This window comes from Xenopus laevis, chromosome 1L, assembly GCF_017654675.1.
Source record: "Xenopus laevis strain J_2021 chromosome 1L, Xenopus_laevis_v10.1, whole genome shotgun sequence".
NCBI lineage: Eukaryota > Metazoa > Chordata > Amphibia > Anura > Pipidae > Xenopus > Xenopus laevis.
The window spans coordinates 109,036,014-109,054,787 of NC_054371.1; the positions used below are offsets into that span (position 1 = coordinate 109,036,014).

The 18,774-nt window shown below is 38.2% G+C and overlaps 2 protein-coding genes across 6 annotated transcripts in view; one reads left to right on the plus strand and one right to left on the minus strand.

Annotated features, from left to right (window-relative positions):
* polr2e.L (polymerase (RNA) II (DNA directed) polypeptide E, 25kDa L homeolog) lies at positions 1-8,471 on the minus strand. Of its 3 annotated transcripts, XM_018225074.2 has the most exons (7): positions 8,329-8,471; positions 7,945-8,119; positions 7,738-7,853; positions 6,830-6,910; positions 2,913-2,971; positions 2,506-2,584; positions 1-609 (listed from the first exon to the last, which is right to left on the minus strand). In XM_018225074.2, exons 1-7 carry the CDS (start codon positions 8,383-8,385, stop codon positions 544-546), a joined length of 633 nt encoding a protein of 210 aa, XP_018080563.1. In that variant the 5' UTR covers positions 8,386-8,471; the 3' UTR covers positions 1-543. The 3 variants fall into 3 exon arrangements, with proteins under 3 accessions (XP_018080563.1, XP_018080571.1, XP_041441133.1); XM_018225082.2 differs by lacking the exon at positions 2,913-2,971; XM_041585199.1 differs by lacking the exons at positions 1-609; positions 2,506-2,584; positions 2,913-2,971 and adding exons at positions 3,101-3,335; positions 3,423-3,519.
* The window catches only part of LOC108696057 (THAP domain-containing protein 1), a 27,048-nt gene continuing 16,390 nt past the window's right edge, over positions 8,117-18,774 (plus strand). For 2 of the 3 annotated variants that reach the window (XM_018225049.2, XM_018225063.2), the window contains exons 1-5: positions 8,633-8,772; positions 13,985-14,077; positions 14,767-15,040; positions 17,984-18,091; positions 18,571-18,647. In XM_018225049.2, coding sequence (XP_018080538.1) covers positions 14,007-14,077; positions 14,767-15,040; positions 17,984-18,091; positions 18,571-18,647 — 530 coding nt within the window. In that variant the 5' untranslated portion in view covers positions 8,633-8,772; positions 13,985-14,006. Of the gene's footprint in view, positions 8,272-8,632; positions 8,773-13,984; positions 14,078-14,766; positions 15,041-17,983; positions 18,092-18,570; positions 18,648-18,774 lie in introns of those variants that run through there. The other variant, XM_018225054.2, reaches the window with a different exon arrangement.

Genomic DNA, 18,774 nt, shown 5'->3' on the forward strand with positions numbered 1-18,774 from the left:
TTTTTTTAATATAAAACAGTGCAGCTTTATTCATTCCATGATAATACAGAGGGAGGAAAAATATACGGGTACAATGTTTATCCTATACTATACTAAATGTATCCGAATAACGCAAATATGCTGTATTTTTCAATACTACCAACCAGTTGAAAGGGGTCTGTCATTTGTTCTATTTTAAAGTTATTGCAGTTTCCAAATTGCTTTGATTAATGGTTGATTCCTCAGTTTCGTAAAAAAAAAAGTCTTCTATAGGAAGAAGAGCCACCACTGGCTATAACTGCATTTAATATAATGCATAGCTAGGTTATTTTTCTTCACAGAATGCCAGCCCCTTATTTTAATGAGCTGCGAGAGCTCCAAATTATATTTTGCATCAAGGAGCCTACACTACTCTATGTTTGATTAGCTGTATAACCATGGGCAGGCAAGTAACTATGATAAGGCAGCTGCAAACCACAGTCTGGAGAAAAAATCCAGGCATCACCTTAAAGATAAAAAGAGCATCCGCAAATGAAAAGTCTCTTCCGTCAATGTGTGTTCTCCTCACTGAACCAAGCGATAAGTTATGTAACGGCCAGCTGTCTCACTAGGACGAATGATTTTAACCACCTATGAAAATAAGCAAATATCGGATCTTTAGGTGACGATATAAACATTGTCTCTTTAGATATAACTAAAAAAATATAATACACCCTGCTACAAGGAAGTTTGTGAACCTTTTGGAATTACCTAGACTGCCCCATTATTTATGAAAATGTTAGTCTAATGTCCAGGGATTTCACTGATCCACAAGGTGTCCTGCACAGTACTGTGAATGATGGCCTGTGTGCCAAACAGAATGGATATCATACAAGGGGTCATACAGGTGTATCGGCAATTTTCTATTGTTTCATTATTTAAATAACAGGAAGTAAAGATGAGCTGCTGCTCCTTTTGCCTTCTTTTTGGCCAACACAATTTTTCCCCAGGACAGATAATCCTTGATCTACAAGGTTTAAACAACCCAACTTGCAATACCTACCCAATATGGTTATGTAGTATGGTTGAAATGGACTTTATTAATGGAACAATATCAACGATACAGCGCTGCATACATAATACTACTCATACACTATTTATATGAAAAATATATACAATACCACAGAGGCCCTGATGTAGGGAGTATCTTGGTTTTCCAGCACAGGGCCTGAACAACTTATTAGCACAACTATGTTATCTTTTATTTATATAATACGAACACATTTACAAAGATTGCAAATCATTTGGGTGTATTGGTAGCACTGCTGCCTCAGAGCTGTGGTCTTGAGTTCAATTGCAGCCAGGGTACAATTGGCAAGGGATTTGTATGCAATCTCTCAGCTTGATGGAGTCTCTTCTGGATACTCTGAACATTATTTCCACAAAAAAAATAACTGAAAAATTGGCTCCAGCTACAATTCATCATAGGGAATGTAATAGGGATTTAGACTAAGCTCTGCGGAGGCAGGGACTGATGTGAATGATGCATAATCTTTGTAAAGTGCTGCAGAATATGTTAGTGCTATATAAGTAATATTGATAACTAAAGTCCCTGTCACACTGAAGTTTAAAATTCCCTAGTGCATTCATGTAATAGGGCCCTATAATCATCAGGTGTCCATCGACCTGCCACTCAGACAAAAGCACACAAACTCCTTTCTGTGCAAACATATCAATACATGAAGTACAGTTATTTGTGTGTTGTATTTGTTTAAGCAAATCATGTTTGTCTATTTAAGACATAAGGGAATTCTAACCCCCTTTTTTGACGAGCTCATTCAGATGGCCTTCTAGAACCCTCTGAACATTCAGATATATATTTTACACCGACCTACCAAATTCCTCAGATAAAATGAAAACCAGATTGTCTGTGCGATTGCTGGAACTAGTTTACCAGTTCCCCTGGGCTCAGATATGTGGTTCACAAACTTTTTCTTGCAGCTGTATTTTAATATATTTAATGAAAGAATATTTCAGTAGCAATTCCATAGAGATATAGAAAAGATGGTGGATTAAAAGATGTTCATACTAAGAAAGGGGCTTAAAAAACTATGAAGAGCAGGATTTTTTCATACAAACCAACGATAAGGATCAAAAGACTGCAATAATGAAGCTGGATTTTCCTTTACTAGACATATAGCTATTAGTGATGTGCGGGCCAACCCGATACTGGCGGGTTTCCGGCCGACCTCACACGCTTCTTAGCGGTTGGCGGACAGGTGCGGGTTGAGCTCTTCTCCTGCTTTTCCTGCAGTCAAATGCCGACTTCCGGGTTCGTCTTTTATAGGATGCTGCGCCTGCTCACCCCGCCCCTTTTGTGACATCATTGGCAGGGCGGGTCTATGAAGGCAACCCACAAGTGCAGATGCGGGCGGGCAAGTGCCATGGGAGGGCGGGATAGCGTCAGATGCAGGTCGGGGAAATCCCGACCTGCAAATCACTAATAGCTATCCCTCTAGTCTTAGCAAAAGAAATAAAATCTCTCACCTGACCACGTTTTAACCCAAAGTATCTTGCCACAGGGTCTCCAGCCTGAATACGGGGAAGCTGAGACTCCCGCAGTTTGCTGTAGATGTGATTAAGGACAAATGATATTACTTAAGTAAATCAATAAAATAGATTTAAAAAATGTGTGCAGAAAAAAATATGCTTTTCTAATAAAAAATATTTCCTGGCAAGTCCCATACTCTGTGTTTAAAAGATGTTTCTTGTAGTGCGTTATTGCTATGGCCAACATAGTATGCGAGTGCCAGAGTTGGGGGGGTGGGGGTACTGCATCCCTTATCCATTAACCTAAAAAGGATCATATTAGAATAATAATTAGCTCTGATCCAAGTTCCATCATAGTGTGCAAACGCACTCTCCAAGAAAAGCAAGTTCACAAAAAAGGATACTATCGAGCTAGCAATTCTGTCACCTCATCCTTTGTCATGACCACATGTTCTGGCACCAGCTGGAAAAAAATAAGTAATTGAGTAATTGTGTAAACAAGGAAATCCTACACTGGTCTGTTTTTTACAACCACAATCATCAAAACCTTCATTTTTTCCACCCAAAAATGTAACTATACATCAGGTGATTTACTATGACTTTTCTTACAAAGTGTAAGGCAGAGGACCCCAGCTTGTGAGCTGGCACCAATGGATGTCTTGGAGCAGGGGGTGGGGGGCTAAATGGCAGTTAGGGTGACATCTGGGGAGGATGCTTATTTGCTCTTCTAGATACACCTGGAAGACCAGCTTAAGGGAGGAACTCCATTGTGCAGCTCGAGCCGAAACGTCGCCATGCGACGAAACTCATGAGACGTGTCGGATTTTCTGTAGATACAGGAAGGGATGGAGAAATAGTAGGTAAGAACTACATTTATCCGACTGTCGGATGAAAATGCAGCGTGTAGTTCTTACCTGTGATTTCTCCTTCACTTCCTGTATCTACATGCGTTTCATCGCATGGTGACGTGCCGGCTCGAGACGCACCGTGGAGTTCCTCCCTAAAGATCAGCTGGGGGTGAGATGGGTGGTGAAACCTCATTCATTCTATCTTCAACTGAATGTATGCAAATATAAAGAATCTGCTATATTGATTGCCTTGACTGCAGTACATTTTAGTACTGAACCATCTATCCTGAGAGGGAAGACAACCTTTAATCTTTGTTTGACGAGAAGGCCCTCAAAAATAAAATCACATTCAAAAACACTTTTTTTTTTTTTTTAATATTGATAACACAATTAATATGCAATTTTTAACAATAGCCTGGTTAGCGTCTCATTTAATATATTTTGTATTTGATTTTACCTTCACAGATGTTGTATTCAAACAAGACCAGAAGAATGGAGTTTTTAATTTTGAGATGTGAAATACAATTAGATTAGATTTTTTCCCCCAAATGTCTCTATACACAGAGAAATCTTTACCACTTCAGGACAACACTACATTGCATACCTGCAAGAAGGTATCATTGAATGCATTCAGATGGTTTCTTATGTGCTATCAAATCAAGTGGCACATTTGGAGTAAACACTGGGGACATTATAACTATGCCACAAGTCAGAACTGGCCCACTTTCATCCTTTTTTCACTGGCAATTTATTGCATATCCCACACCAAAACTGCAAATGATACAGGGAAATAGCTATGGTGGGTATGTAAAGCCTGACTGCATCTGACTAAACTTACCCCCCCCGTACACTTGCTTTCAATAAAGGCGAGTAAATGCCTTGCAACCTCCAGCATTGTAAAATTCCCATATCTATATCCCTATACTGCCAATTGTGTATCTTTAAGAAGCACCAGCTCAAAGGCAGTAAGAATGATAGGATCCTTGAATTGCTCTCCTCAGCCACCAGTCACTCTATATATATATATATATATATATATATATATATATATATATATATATATATATATATATATATATATATATATATATATATATATATATATATATATATAACAAACAAGGGAAAGTAGTGCTCACCACTACTTTTTAAAACCATTAGGCGGGGGTGCAATGAGGGTGTGACCACAAAATACATATAGTCAACTACAAGAGGTCCTCTGCACTCAACCCATTATCAATATATTTAAGACAGAGACATTTTGTGCATACTGCTACTAAAAAATGCCTTACCCTTTAAACAACACAGGGATTGTTTGTCCATATATTGCAATATATTCAAGCTGGCCAACTACGTCAAGGTCATCCCATATCTGGCCAGTCCTACGCTTAATTTTCATCTGATTCATTAAGAATTCAATTGCTTATACATTTTACAAAGGGACTAAGTTTTACTGTAGCTGTGAGGGGTGGGAGCTACAACATAGAGCTGGTCACTGCTCCTGTATAACTATAACTATAACTCCTATATAGTTATACAGGAGCAGTGACCAGCTCTATGTTGTAGCTCCCACCCCTCCCAGCTACAGTCAGGTGATCCCACTGGTGTCTAATAAAAGGGCAGCCAAGTTTGGGAGTTTTACTTTGAAAGCAGCTAGTAAGTTGCAGGTAAAACTTAGTCCCTTTGTAAAATGTATAAGCAATTGAATTCTTAATGAATCAGATGAAAATTAAGCGTAGGACTGGCCAGATATGGGATGACTTTGACGTAGTTGGCCAGCTTGAATATATTGCAATATATGGACAAACAATCCCTGTGTTGTTTAAAGGGTAAGGCATTTTTTAGTAGCAGTATGCACAAAATGTCTCTGTCTTAAATATATTGATAATGGGTTGAGTGCAGAGGACCTCTTGTAGTTGACTATATATATATATATATATATATATATATATATATATATATATATATATATATATATATATATATATATATATATATATATATATATATATTTATTTATTTTTTGCACAAAAGCCGTGAATATCTTGTAAATTATAAATGGTGAGTAGTGATGTCATCAGTTATAAACGGTGAGTAGTGATGTAATTTCTGTCACATGACTCACTAAAATTTGTGTATTATAATTAATAAAGTACCCCCAGTTGTAAAATATGAGGATATTATAAGTTACCTCGGAATTCCATGAACTGTATAAAAACACTCGGCCTTCGGCCTCGTACTTTTATATGGTCGTGAAACTCCTCGGTAACTTATAATATCCTTATATTTTACAAGAGGGGGTACTTTATTCACTATATATTATATATATATATATATATATATATATTTTTTTTAAAAGTGATTATAGCACCAGCACATACTAATGTGAAACATAACAATACATGCATACCAAAGAAGATTGGGAAAATGAAAAGGTGAAAAAAGTGAAAATGTAGTGGGCCTTAATTATATTCAGAATGTCCTGCCTATCATTAACTAATACAGAGGTATCAAAACCCAAAACTTTAGTTTTAGCCTGCAAAACTCTAGTCTGCAAATGTAAAATCCCTGGGCTAGTAGAACTATACATATTTGAAGATTAACTTAAAAGGAATTGTACAGTGTAAAAATAAAAACTGGGTAAATAGATAGGCTGTGCAAAATAAAAAAATGTTTCTAATATAGTTAGTTAGCCAAAAATGTAATGTATAAAGGCTGGAGTGATTTGATGTATAAGATGTCAGTCTGAACACTACTTCCTGCTTTTCAGCTCTCTTGGTTTACACTGACTGGTTACCCTGGTTACCAGGCAGTAACCAATCAGAGACTTAAGGGGGGGCCACATGGGTCATTTCTGTTGCTTTTGAAACTGAGCTGAATGCCGAGGATCAATTGCAAACTCACTGAACAGAAATGTACCATGTGGCCCCCCTTCAAGTCGCTGACTAGCTCAGAGTTGTAGAGCTGAAAAGCAGAGAATTGGATTCTGGCTGTTTTATTAGACATCTGTTCACTCCAGCCTTTAAATATTACATCTTTGGCTAACTAACTATATTAAAAACATTTTTTATTTTGCACAGCCTATCTATTTACACAGATTTTATTTTCACACTGAACTATTCCTTTAATATTGTATGCACTTATCAAAAAGGCACATAGCGTACCAATGTGCACCCACCTATTAAAGGCGTGTATTGATGACAATTGTACATTTTACAACTTTATACACTATTGGAGTGAAAGCTAGTGATGGGCGAATCTGACCTGTTTCACTTTGCAATTGCAAAACTGCAAAAATTTGCCGAAATGCACTGAAATCTATGGTCGACCATTTTTTTTGACAAATTGCATGACAAATTTTTGATGTGTGACAATTTTGTTTCACCCACTAGAGTCTATGGGCGCAGCAAAACTTGGCGAAAAATTTCATTTAACGCTAGTGAAAACATTGAATCCCTCTATTAAAAACTTACCTCATGCTCTGTGATATTAATCAGAAGCTCCTGTTGTAAAAACTGCTCCAGAATGTATTTGGGAGCCATATCTACCAGGGACTGCAAAATAAAGAAAGATTGCCATAAAGGCAAGAAAATCCTGCAAAAGCATCTATTATGGACTAGCTGAATGCAACCACATTTTACCAGATTGAATATTTAAATTCACAGCTTAGATTCTGGTATATATTTTAGGCATAAATAAATATCTTGTAAGTTATATCCTTATAAACAGTGACTAGTGATGTCATCAGTTATAAATGGTGAGTAGTGATTTTGTCACGACTCACTAAAACTTGTGTATTATAATAAATAAAGTACCACTTGTTGTAAAATATAAGGATATAAGAAGTCACATTGGAGTGCCGTGACCATTAATGGAATATCCTTATATTTTACTATACTATAGGGAGTACTTTATTCATTATATAAACACAGGGCCTAAACCTACTTGCATACATGCATTCTTGCACCCAAGTTCAAGAGAGCCCTGTACACAACTTCTGCCTTGGCGTTATACACTGGGCCCCTGTGCATATTGCATCTACAGCAGAGGAAGTTGTGCCAGCTAAACTGCAAGTGCCCTTACATCACAGCTGGCACCTAGTACTAATCTCTGTACCTCCTGTACATGCCACATAATGAAAGTTTCACTAATAGTGGTCAATTGGAAACTTTGCCTGTACTTTTTTTTTTTTTTAACGTTTTTCTGTTTTCCAAAAAAAAAAAAAAAAAAAAAAAAGGCTTTTCCCAGTAAAACGAATGAAAGACAAATAAAAGGAATGAATTATAATTTATAAAAGCTTTGGATCATTAGTGCAGTTCACACAGTAACTAACCATTCTATGACACTATTAGGTTAGGTGCAAGAGAGTTTGCAGAATTACCTGTTTGGCAGATGGGGTCATTCCCTGCTGAACCACAATTAAAGCCCTTGTTATATTTTCCTCTTGCATTCTCTGACAATACATCTTAATTGTCTTTATTCCAACTTTGGGCTCCTCTGCAAATAAGACACACACACATATAATATTGCTTTTTCTGCATGTATGTCACCATTAAGACATGGTCTACTGGTTTTTAAATCTACTCACCTGGGAAGAAAACAAACATTTGGTCTGTGGGGTCATCATTATGAGCCACTAATACTGTCAGATCAGTTCGTCGAGGGCGCCCTTCACTAGGTTTGTCACCAAACTGGGCTTTAAACTCATCCAGTGTCTGATCCAACTCATCCTGCGTTACCAAGTAACCACGATCGTGACACAGCTAGGGAAGGAGAGAAGGATTCTAGTTAGGCAAGCAATACATTGGGCTGAAAAAGCTACAGACTGTGATGAAGCATAGGAGGTGAATGCAGGAAGCAGAAAAGAATGGCATTCAACACAACGTGGCTGCTGCACCGGAAATAAAGTTGCTAAGTAAGGGAAAATATTATGAAATCACAACAAAAAAAATATATAACTCCTTTTTCTTACCTGCATAATAGTTTTCCGGATCTTCCATAGCCGGTAAGTTTCCTCCTCGTCGTCCATGTTTTCTGCACGAGACCAAACAGGAACAAGAGCACGATTTCCGGCGCTTGCTTCCTAGGGCAGTAGTAGGAGGAGGACCCTTGTTGAAGCGACCCACACAGTGCCTGATGGCTACAGGGAAATACTGCAGTGCTGTGTGGTGTTCTTAGTATTGCCTGTTTTTTTGCGAGGACGTCGCTACAGGCTGGAAAATTCACTGAGGAGAGGGCATAATGGTTGTAGAGGTTGAGGGTGTAGACTTGGGTTTTAGATTTTGTTCAAGTTTCGGAATGTCGCTAAGGTAGGCCAGGTCAATTGTTTGTGTCGTCATGGATTGAAGGCGTCGGCCATGTTTGTGGTAGGCAAAAAGACATCCTACATGTTCTTTTGAGGATCACCATATTGTTGGTGGGTACTACTTCTGTTTCTAAATTGATTGTCACTGCAAGCGTGTATATATATTGCGTCCCAGGGTTAGAGAATTTACAATACTATTATAAATAATCGTTTTTAACAAGAGTCCACCGTCTCTAAGTATGGGGACTGGAGGCATTGACCCAAAAGGGTGTAGTGTCATTTGCCAAAGATAGGCTAACTACGATATATAAATGACATGTTCTTCACACGCACTACACTAAACAATTTTAAGCAGTGTTTTTTTAAGCTTTATAACTTTGGTTATTGATTTTTAGCCAGTGCCACCCTTAAATGAATTAGCTGTCAACCTCCCATTATTTTTTCAGGAGTTACCAGATTTTGGTACAGGCCTCCCCCCCCTTCCGGTTTAGTGTTCCATCACAGGTGTTCCATCCGTATCCTGATTGGTTTTATTTGAATTCCAGACATACCTGCACAGCAATCCTTAAGTCATGTCATAGGGAGTGTGCGTGCATGTGCTGGTAGTATTCAGAGGCTTCAGGCAGTGCCGGGCCTGAGCGAGCCTAACGTAAGCGCCCCCGGCACCCGCCCACTAGGGTTGCCACCTGGCAGGTATTTTACCAGCCTAGCCAGTAAAAATGATGGTCAATCCCAATGTTATTAATAGGGAAAAAGATAAATCTATAGGAAGGCCAGTATTTTTTTTCCAGAAAAGGTGGCAACCCTACCACCCGCTCATTTGTCTCTTGAGTTCGCACACGTTCATAATTCCTGACATGAGCCCCACTGTTGTGCCCTAGGCAAGTGCCTCGTCTGCCGTGCCTACCCCTAGTTCCAGCCCTTGCTTTAGGAGAGCATTTGCACATGAAAATGCATTCACTGGGATTGACAGCTCAGTGAATTATATAGGCAATAATGTATCTTTGTGTAAAAATGTATGGGGAGGGTATTTTTAGTAGCTTAATGCGCATAATGTCACAATGTTCTATATAAATTGATAATTGGTGAGTGCAGAGGACCTCTTGTATTTGTCTGTATTAATTTTTTGGTAATAGCCTCATTGCACCCCCGCTTAATGGTTTAAAATTTAGTGGTGAGCACAGCTTTACTTTTTTTTTTTTTTTGCTGTAATTTAGAGGCTATTCATGGCTGTTGTATAGCATAAAATTATAATTCAGAAGTTACAGATAAATTAAAACATTGCTGCTTCAGCCAGCCAGTTTGTTGCATCAGCCCAAACTCTCCATCTAATTGATCTTAGACATTGAATTTACCGAGTTGACCCAGATGAGGAGCCAGACTGTGGTGACAAAAGTGTGGCACTTATTTCTGAATTATTTTCTAGAAGAGATGGTCACCTTAAAGGGGTTGTTCACCTTCAATGTACAAATCTTATGAAACCACTAACAATGCTCTCAATGTGTTAGCAAAACCATTTTCCACAACAAAAAGTAAAAATGCCATTGTAAAAGCTAATTTCTATACCTATTAACTCACTCCTTCTCCTGTCTCTCTGACCAGTTTTCTGAAGTGATGGGAGTGGCCTATTTTGAACCTGACACACCAAGAACTTCCTATATGATGACATCATCATGCCCAGGCTTTGCCCTTACTTGTTTCCTATTGGATGTTGATACTGCCCTCCTCCTAGTAATTTATTGGGTGCTTGTGAACTGTAACCAGTCACATAATTTGAATGGTCATTGGTTGATTACTAAATTGTAATGGCAGAGGTTAACAGACGCAGCATATAAACAAACCTGCCTTGCAACAAACAATCACACAGTCATGCAGACAAATACTGCAGAAAAGAAAGGAGCAACATTGTTTGGCAACCTTTGGCATTAAGCATAATGTCAGTTATCTACAAAATTGCAACAAAACCAGCACTGACTTGCTTAGAAACGTATGTAACTTACACATCTAGCAGGGACAGTAGGGTTGCCATCTCACCCTTTTAAAACCAAACACATATGAAATCCACAGGCTGCATGGATAATTTAGATGCTGCAGACTGAACTGATTTCTGTGCAGCCATGTATCATGCATCTAAATGAATTGCTAATTAGCCATGCAGGCTGTGGATTTCATATGTGTTTGGTTTTAAAAGGGTGAGGTGGCAACCCTAAGTCACAGGCAGAGCAGTGATGAGGGCTGGTACGTTTTTTGAACATTTTGTGCGCTCTCCCGGGGGGGGGGGGGCGGTAATTTACCTAGGAAAACGATACCTTTTTTAAGTGTTCCACTTCTGGAACAAGATTTAGAGCTCTAAATACCAAAAAATGAAAAAGTTATATTTTTCATGATATAGGGATCTATACCAGAAAAATATTTTACCTTTTTTATGAGGTAAATACACAAAATAATACATGGACCCCCCCAAAAAAAAAATAATATATTTCTGGAAAGTACAAGTGTCATCACCCATAGTAGCCATTATAATCCAATAATTCAAATTTTTAAAAAGGATTTCTTTTTCCTGTGTAATAATAAAACAGTAGCTTGTACTTGATCCCAACTAAGATATAATTAATCCTTATTGGAAGCAAAACCAGCCTATTGGCTTTATTTAGTGTTTACAACATTTTCTAGTACTAAGATCCAAATTACAGAAAGATCTGCTATCCGGAAGACCCCAGGTCGCAAGCATTCTGTATAACAGATGCCATACCTGTACCTTGTACTTGATCCCAACTAAGATATAATTAATCCTTATTGGAAGCAAAACCAGCCTATTGGGTTTATTTAATGTTTACATGATTTTCTAGTAGACTTAAGGTATGAAGATCCAAATTATGGAAAGATCCATTATCCAGAAAACTCCAGGTCCCAAGCACCTTGATCCCCCCCATCTGCACAGTTGAAGTCTCTGCAGTACACAGCCCACACTCCCCCTCCCTCTCACAAACTTGTAACAGTTTCTCTTCAGTACCTGAATGCTGCTCAAATTCCCCAGCACAGGAAGCAGTGGCAGATTGACAGCAGACATAGCCAATAGGAGTTAAGTTAGCTGCCAGTACAATGTGTGATGTCATATAAGGAAGAGGAAGTGAACACTGTAGTGTTTTTGGGGGTCAGTGACCCCCTCCCAGCACAGGGTCTGTGTGGAACTGAAGGATTAGTACAGGGACACTTCTGAGGTGAATATCTCTTGAACTGTACTTTTTCTGTTAACTATTTCTATGGAAAAGTTTGTTCTATTCATGTGAACTGTTAGATTTGTCAATTTGTTACAAAGGTGAACAACCCCTTTAAAGTAAAATATTTTGGCCAACTCTGTCTTGTCATCTGCTACATTTCAGAAACCTGAAAGAACATTGAAATGAAGCTGTATATTCATATATAATTACTTGCCATCATAATGAGTTCCAAACCTGGACTGGCAATATGTGGGGTCTGGCTAATGCCAGAGGGACTGCTGTAAGTTGTCATAGACAGTTACTGCTTCGTGAGCTGGAGTGGGGCTGTTTTGGTCTCTGTGTACTTGATATATCAGGGCCTATTTTGGATCCGAGTCTAGACCTGATGAGTTTAAGTGCCATATAATACGTTTTTATATAATACGTTTTCACACACATATATTAACATTGCCCATTTTTCAAGCCCTCCCCACGGGTCAGGAGCCAACAACAGCCCTCTCTTCATTTAATTTACAAATACTTACTGCACAAAGTTAATTTAGGTTGCCACAGCCCTCTCCTAGAGTACTGTGGCAATCAAAACAAAAATTTTTGCTATGAGCCTAAAGTTTGGTACATAATAAGTTTGCATTGGTACCATCTGTCATATTATTTTACTATAAATCTAATTTTGTTGGATTGTTTTGACGTGTAGGAACCTATATACATAAACCATTTAAAGTGGACTTGTCATTATTATAGAGGTATGGGAAAGCAATTATCCAGAAAGCTAAAAGAAAACAACTGTGTCCCATAGACTCCATTATAATAGAAAATGATTTCCTTAAAGTGGACCTGTCATCCAGACACAAACATCTGTATAATAAAAGTCCTTTTCAAATTAAACATGAAATCCAATTTCTATTTTTTATTAAAGCATTCATGGCCGTTGTAAGCTCATTTAAAAATCTCAGCTGTCAATCAAATATTGTCTGCCCCTCCTCTATGCCATGGGCATAGAGGCGGGGCAGACAATTACTTTAACTTTCCATTCAGCACTTCATAGATGTCACTGCTCTCACCACATTCCCCTGTTCTTTTTAACATTTAATTGTGTAGCCAGTGCATAGAAATGGACATCGGGTCCCATTCTGGTGCACAAACAAGATTTTGAGATGATGCAAAGTTTGTCTTAATAACAGTGTCCACAAAATGGCTGCTGCTTGCTTGCTATCATTTTGAATTCCCAGACTGAAGGAAACAAGATTCAAATAATTTATACAGTGTAATTAAAGTTCATTTTGCTTGACTAATGTGATAAAATAGGATTTTGAATAATTTTTGTGGGTGACGGGTCCCCTTTAATAATAATAAAACATTAGCTTGTACTTGATCCAAACTAAGATATTATTAATTCTTATTGCAGGCAAAACAAACATATTGTATTTACATTCTGGATAACAGGTCCCATACCTGTAAAATAATTGACAACAATGGTTCTAGGGACATAACAGGGCCCGCAGCAAATTCAATTAAGGGCACCCAAATATTTATATGTTTGCCTATTCTACTAGAAAATATTAAACTTGCTCATTAATGAAGCCCTCACAGGGCCCCCTACACTCCTGCCCCCCCCCTGCAACCACAAGGTCTGCTTCCTCTGTAGTTACACCTCTTGTGTTAAATATATATTTTTTTCCTTATGGCATTTCAGTAGGCAAAGCCTACTGCCTTCAAGCTAATGAAAAATTGTAGGTGCCAGAACACCTAAAATTGCTCAACGCTAATTGTCCTATTTTATATGAGTGAGGTTTTTAGTCTGTAGTCCTGTAGAGAGCCATGCATAGCATTTAACGCATGTTTATCTTTCTGTCTAAGAATCTAATCCATTGTATTCTACAGAGCTTATCTTTTATCTGCTATGTAACTTGGGCCTTTTTGCCCAGTTCAGTTTGAATGGCTGCCACCATGATTGCACAGAAGTTTATTCGTAAAACGTAGTAGTGTTTCTAAAGCAAACACATATTTTGTTTACCAGTGCAAGGTAACAGTTTATATTGTATTCATTAAGATGTGCACTTATCATTGTAACTTATCACTTGTTAATTTTGTTTTAATATCAGACTGAGTATCCTACCAGAGAACATGCCAATGACGTGTATAGCATACGGCTGTAATAACCGGTTTTACAAAGGATGTAAAAAGCAGTTTTTCAGGTAAGTATTTGGTCAGGTAGGGCAATCAGACATAATGAAGACACTTGAAAGACAAAGAGAACTATTGATTTTCTTAGTCTTATCAAAAGCATTTGTAAACTGAAAATTATTTGTTCCAAAGCATCCAATATCACCCAGTGTGTCTTTGCTACATTTTATACATATTGCATATGGACTTCAAAATATTGTGATGTTTTTTGATGAACTTTCTAATATTTTTATGCAGGGCTGCGGTTAATGAAGTGGCCATACATCACGTTTAAGACCATTCTGAACAGTATTGACAAAAAGGGAATAATAGGGCACTTTAGTCCTTTGTGGCTAAGCTACATATAAAAAAAGGAGTTCAATTATCTGCATGAGTATGCAGGAGCAGTTTTTTTTTATATATACTGTATGCTACAGGACATCAGTGTGACTTTTATTGCCCTTATATTTGGGTAGTTTAAGTCACTGGCATCCATTATGTTGCCAAATATTTTTATGCCCTGTCAGTGTACTTAATGTTCAGTATGTACATGGCACATATCTGCCAAAATCTAGCCAAAATGAGCACTGGCAGGTGGATGTGGGTGCTTACTATTCGGGGTGAGAATCAGAGCGAAGTGGTGTTTTCTGTCAGCAGGGAAAATGGCATATGTGACATAAGCCTAAGTGTGTCTATCACTATTTATGAATTGTTTTGGCAGGTTTCCGTTGAAAGATCGTAAACGGCTTTATGACTGGATCGCCGCAATTCGACGAAAGAACTGGATGCCTTCAGATACCAGTAGAATCTGCAGTGATCACTTTACACATGATGATTACATGTTGCGCCCAGGAGCACAGATTCCTCGGCTGAGACTAGATGCTGTGCCTTCTGTATTTGATGGCTTTCCAGATGATTTGAAAGAACGGCTTAAAAGAGAAAAAGAGGATAAGGAACAAAAGAGAAAAGAAGTGCACAATAAAACAGAGGTTGAGGTAACAGAATCATAAGCATGTGTTTTCAACTGGTTCTCATATATAATAAAAAGAAAATGAAGCACGGTTTCAGTTTTCAGAGTCGGCAAGTTGAATGCATATATTGACATAACCCCCCTGGAGCAACCCTGAACCTACTGCTATGTTTAGGGTAGATCTAGTTCCAAGATTTTCCAGCGTCAATAGCCACCATTCTTTTGAGAAGGCAGGATGGACACATTGGCAGCCATGTGCAGGAGCGTGTGGTACCTTAATACATTTTGTCAGTAAAAACTTGCACCATCAGTCTTTAAGTTTGGCTAACTGAGCTGAATCTTGTAAAAAGAGCTGACCTTCCTTAGAAATGATGTGTTTGCCAGTTTGCTGACTGTTTATGCCCTCTAAGATAGACAAACAATACTTAGTTCAACATATCACCCATGTAAAACCTACCTAACTTCTAGTTGATATGTGCCTACTAAAATTAACAGGGGTCCAACTAGTTACCGTATATACCCGAGTATAAGCCGAGTTTTTCAGCATCCAAAATGTGCTGAAAAAGTCTAGCTCGGCTTATACTCGGGTCAGCGGTACCCGACCCGAGCAGCTGAGATTGCAGTCACTTTTAATCATTCCTATACCAACAGTACACTTGGGGAGAGACTGCAATATCCCACAATGCCCTCTGTTAGTTATATGAAAGAATAACAGTGCGCCCTCTGTTGGTTATATGAAAGAATAACAGTGACTGCAATATCACACAGCGCCATCTGTTGGTTATATGAAAGAATAACAGTGACTGCAATATCACACAGCGCCATCAGTGGGTTGTATGAAAGAATAACAGTGCACCCTCTGTTGGTTATATGAAAGATTAACAGTGACTGCAATATCACACAGTGCCATCTGTTGGTTGTATGAAAGAATAACAGTGCACCCTCTGTTGGTTATATTAAAGAATAACAGTGACTGCAATATCACACAGCACCCTCTGTTGGTTATATGAAAGAATAACAGTGCGCCCTCTGTTGGTTATATGAAAGAATAACAGTGACTGCAATATCACACAGCACCCTCTGTTGGTTATATGAAAGAATAACAGTGACTGCAATATCACACAGCGCCATCTGTTGGTTATATGGAAGAATAACAGTGACTGCAATATCACACAGTGCCCTCTGTTGGTTATATGAAAGATTAACAGTGACTGCAATATCACACAGCACCCTCTGTTGGTTATATGAAAGAATAACAGTGACTGCAATATCACACAGCGCCCTCTGTTGGTTATACGAAAGATTAACAGTGATGGCAATATCAAACAGCACATTCTGCACATGGTAGTGGGACAGTGGGACAATGCACACAGTAATCCGTTTGGCAATTCTCTGTCACCATCAACTTTGCAAAGAAGTCCGGTTGATCGCTGGGGGGGGTCGCTTTGGCAGAATGTGCGCTGCTGGGAGACAGGGCTGTAGTTGTGTCTAGGCTTATACTAGAGTCAATAAGTTTTCCCAGTTTTCATAGGTAAAATTAGGTACCTCGGCTTATACTCGGGTCGGCTTATACTCGAGTATATACGGTACTTAAATACATTTTGTGTTTTTACAGTCACTTAGTATTTTAAGACAATTGGTATTCATATAATATTTTTTTCAATTACGTTTTTAATTATACAGGTCAGATAACATTATGGGATAAAATATGACTGTTAAAGGGGAAGTATGAAAACGCAAAGTTAAGTTAAAACTGAAACAAAAATTGAAACTGATAAAAACTGAAATAACATTCTAAATATAATCAATTAAAAATTCTGTACCGTTTCTGAAATTAGCAAGTTACTCTTCACATCCCCATCTCAGCATCTGTCTTCATCTCTTCATTCTCTCCTCATGCAGGAGTAAACATTTTGATTGATGGTTAGATCTAAAATATCTTTTAGACAGGGGCTCTCTGTCCTACCAGATGTATTAGAACTAACTCGTGATAGATTCAGGAACTAGCAAAATCTTAACATAGTAGGCAGGATTTTTGTAAGAGTTGGCAAAGAGTGCAACCCCCACCCCAAAGAATGTACTTGAGATATCTGTCATTAAAACTCTGAATCCAATGTTTGCATAAAGAGAGAAAGAGAGATTGCTAAGAGGGGAGATAAAGAAGACTAAAGCTGGCCATACATCTGGAGAATCGCTTGTTTGGCAACGTCACCAAGTGAGCGTCTCTCTCCCCTATATGCCCACCTTGAGGTGGGAGATATTGGGCTGATGCAATCATGGGCCCTAGGGCCCCACAATTGGATCACAATCGGGAGAATACGGGATTTTTAAACTCACCTGATTGTCATCTACCAGGAAAACCATCTGAGGGCCCCATACACTGCCCAAAGATACCGACTTAATCTGTTGGCATCTTATATCTGCTCTTGTATTGGGGCTTTAATTAGATTATTCAGTAATGGTATAGACTTTTTAATAGATTGTATTTTGAAAATATCTTATTTTGGCATGATGACCTTTTATATTAAAAGCTTCATTTTTGCAATAGTTCGCCTTTAAATATATGTGCCAGTAAATGGAAGGATTTGCAACATTTACATTTGCTTCATTGGGTCTTCTGATCCATTCTGCTTGCCTTGTTCCTACCAGCAGCTGCTTCCCATTTTGGTGAAAGTGAAATGTTTCCCTCTGGATTACAGCTTTTGTATTAAAGCAGAGCCATCACTGTTATCTATATTAAAAACAAGCTACAAAGTTGAATTCAGTGTATTTATAAAACGTTGTTTGATTTCTAACTCTTTTAGTAATTGTAGTTTTTAACATCACTGACAGAACTGACATTGGCTGCCGCACTTTTGTGCACCACACTTTCCATGGTAATCAAATATGCCTGTATACTATTTGTCTTACAGAGAAGGCTGCATACCTCTGCTTGCTGTTAATGTTAAGTATGGTACTTTGTTCACAGATAATCCAGACAGATGGGGAAATATGTCTTCCAAGCAGCAAACTGGAAGACAGTACTGCAGCCAAAGAAGTAGGCTCCTCTCTGGAAATGGTTACATCTGTGAGTGAAGTGAGTGAAACAGTTTCCTAAAATATGCAAAACAAAAGACTGCCATTGTTAAAAGTCACCTTCCCTCCTTTTTCCCTTTTGTGTACTGAAATATACCCTATTCATAAGTAGAGGTTGCTATGTTTGTGAAGATTCTCATTCATCCAGGTCATGGTATATCTGTAGACATAAGTCAAATCAACTGGACTTACTGTGTTTTCTTCTTTGAAGATGCTTCACCAGTCATCCAACTGGCTTTCTCAATTCAGAATAACTTGTGACAAGTTATTCTGAATTGAGAGCCAGTTGGATGACTGGTAAATCATCTTCAAGGAAAAAACACAGTACGTCCAGTTGATTTGACTTATTTCTACAGATCTAGAGGTTACTCTTTATATATTAGGAAAAAATTTTTAACAAGTCCTGCCCATTCACATTTCACTTTACAGTAACCAATTTTTTATATTCAGTAAATTAACTGTTCTGTTTTCTACTTCTAGACTGATGGGAAAAGAGCTTGTGTGGCCAATCGCTGTACTAATTTGTTTTATGATGGCTGTGAAAATGTGTTTTTCAGGTAATATTTTTACAAAAAAATGAAAGTAATAATTCTTATTGGTAAGTCAACCATTTCTGGACTGTTTAGATTTTGATGTCAGACACAAAGGACACGCACATTGATGCAGGGCCCTGCGTTAATTGGT

Excerpts from the sequence above, each read along its gene's own strand:
- polr2e.L (XM_018225074.2), bottom strand. The coding sequence starts at position 8,385 with ATGGACGACGAGGAGGAAACTTACCGGCTATGGAAGATCCGGAAAACT. Across the intron at positions 8,120-8,328 it reads TCCGGAAAACTATTATGCAG|CTGTGTCACGATCGTGGTTA; the intron begins GTAAGAAAAAGG and ends CTCCTTCCCTAG. Across the intron at positions 2,585-2,912 it reads ACAGAATTGCTAGCTCGATA|CAAACTGCGGGAGTCTCAGC; the intron begins GTATCCTTTTTT and ends TCACATCTACAG.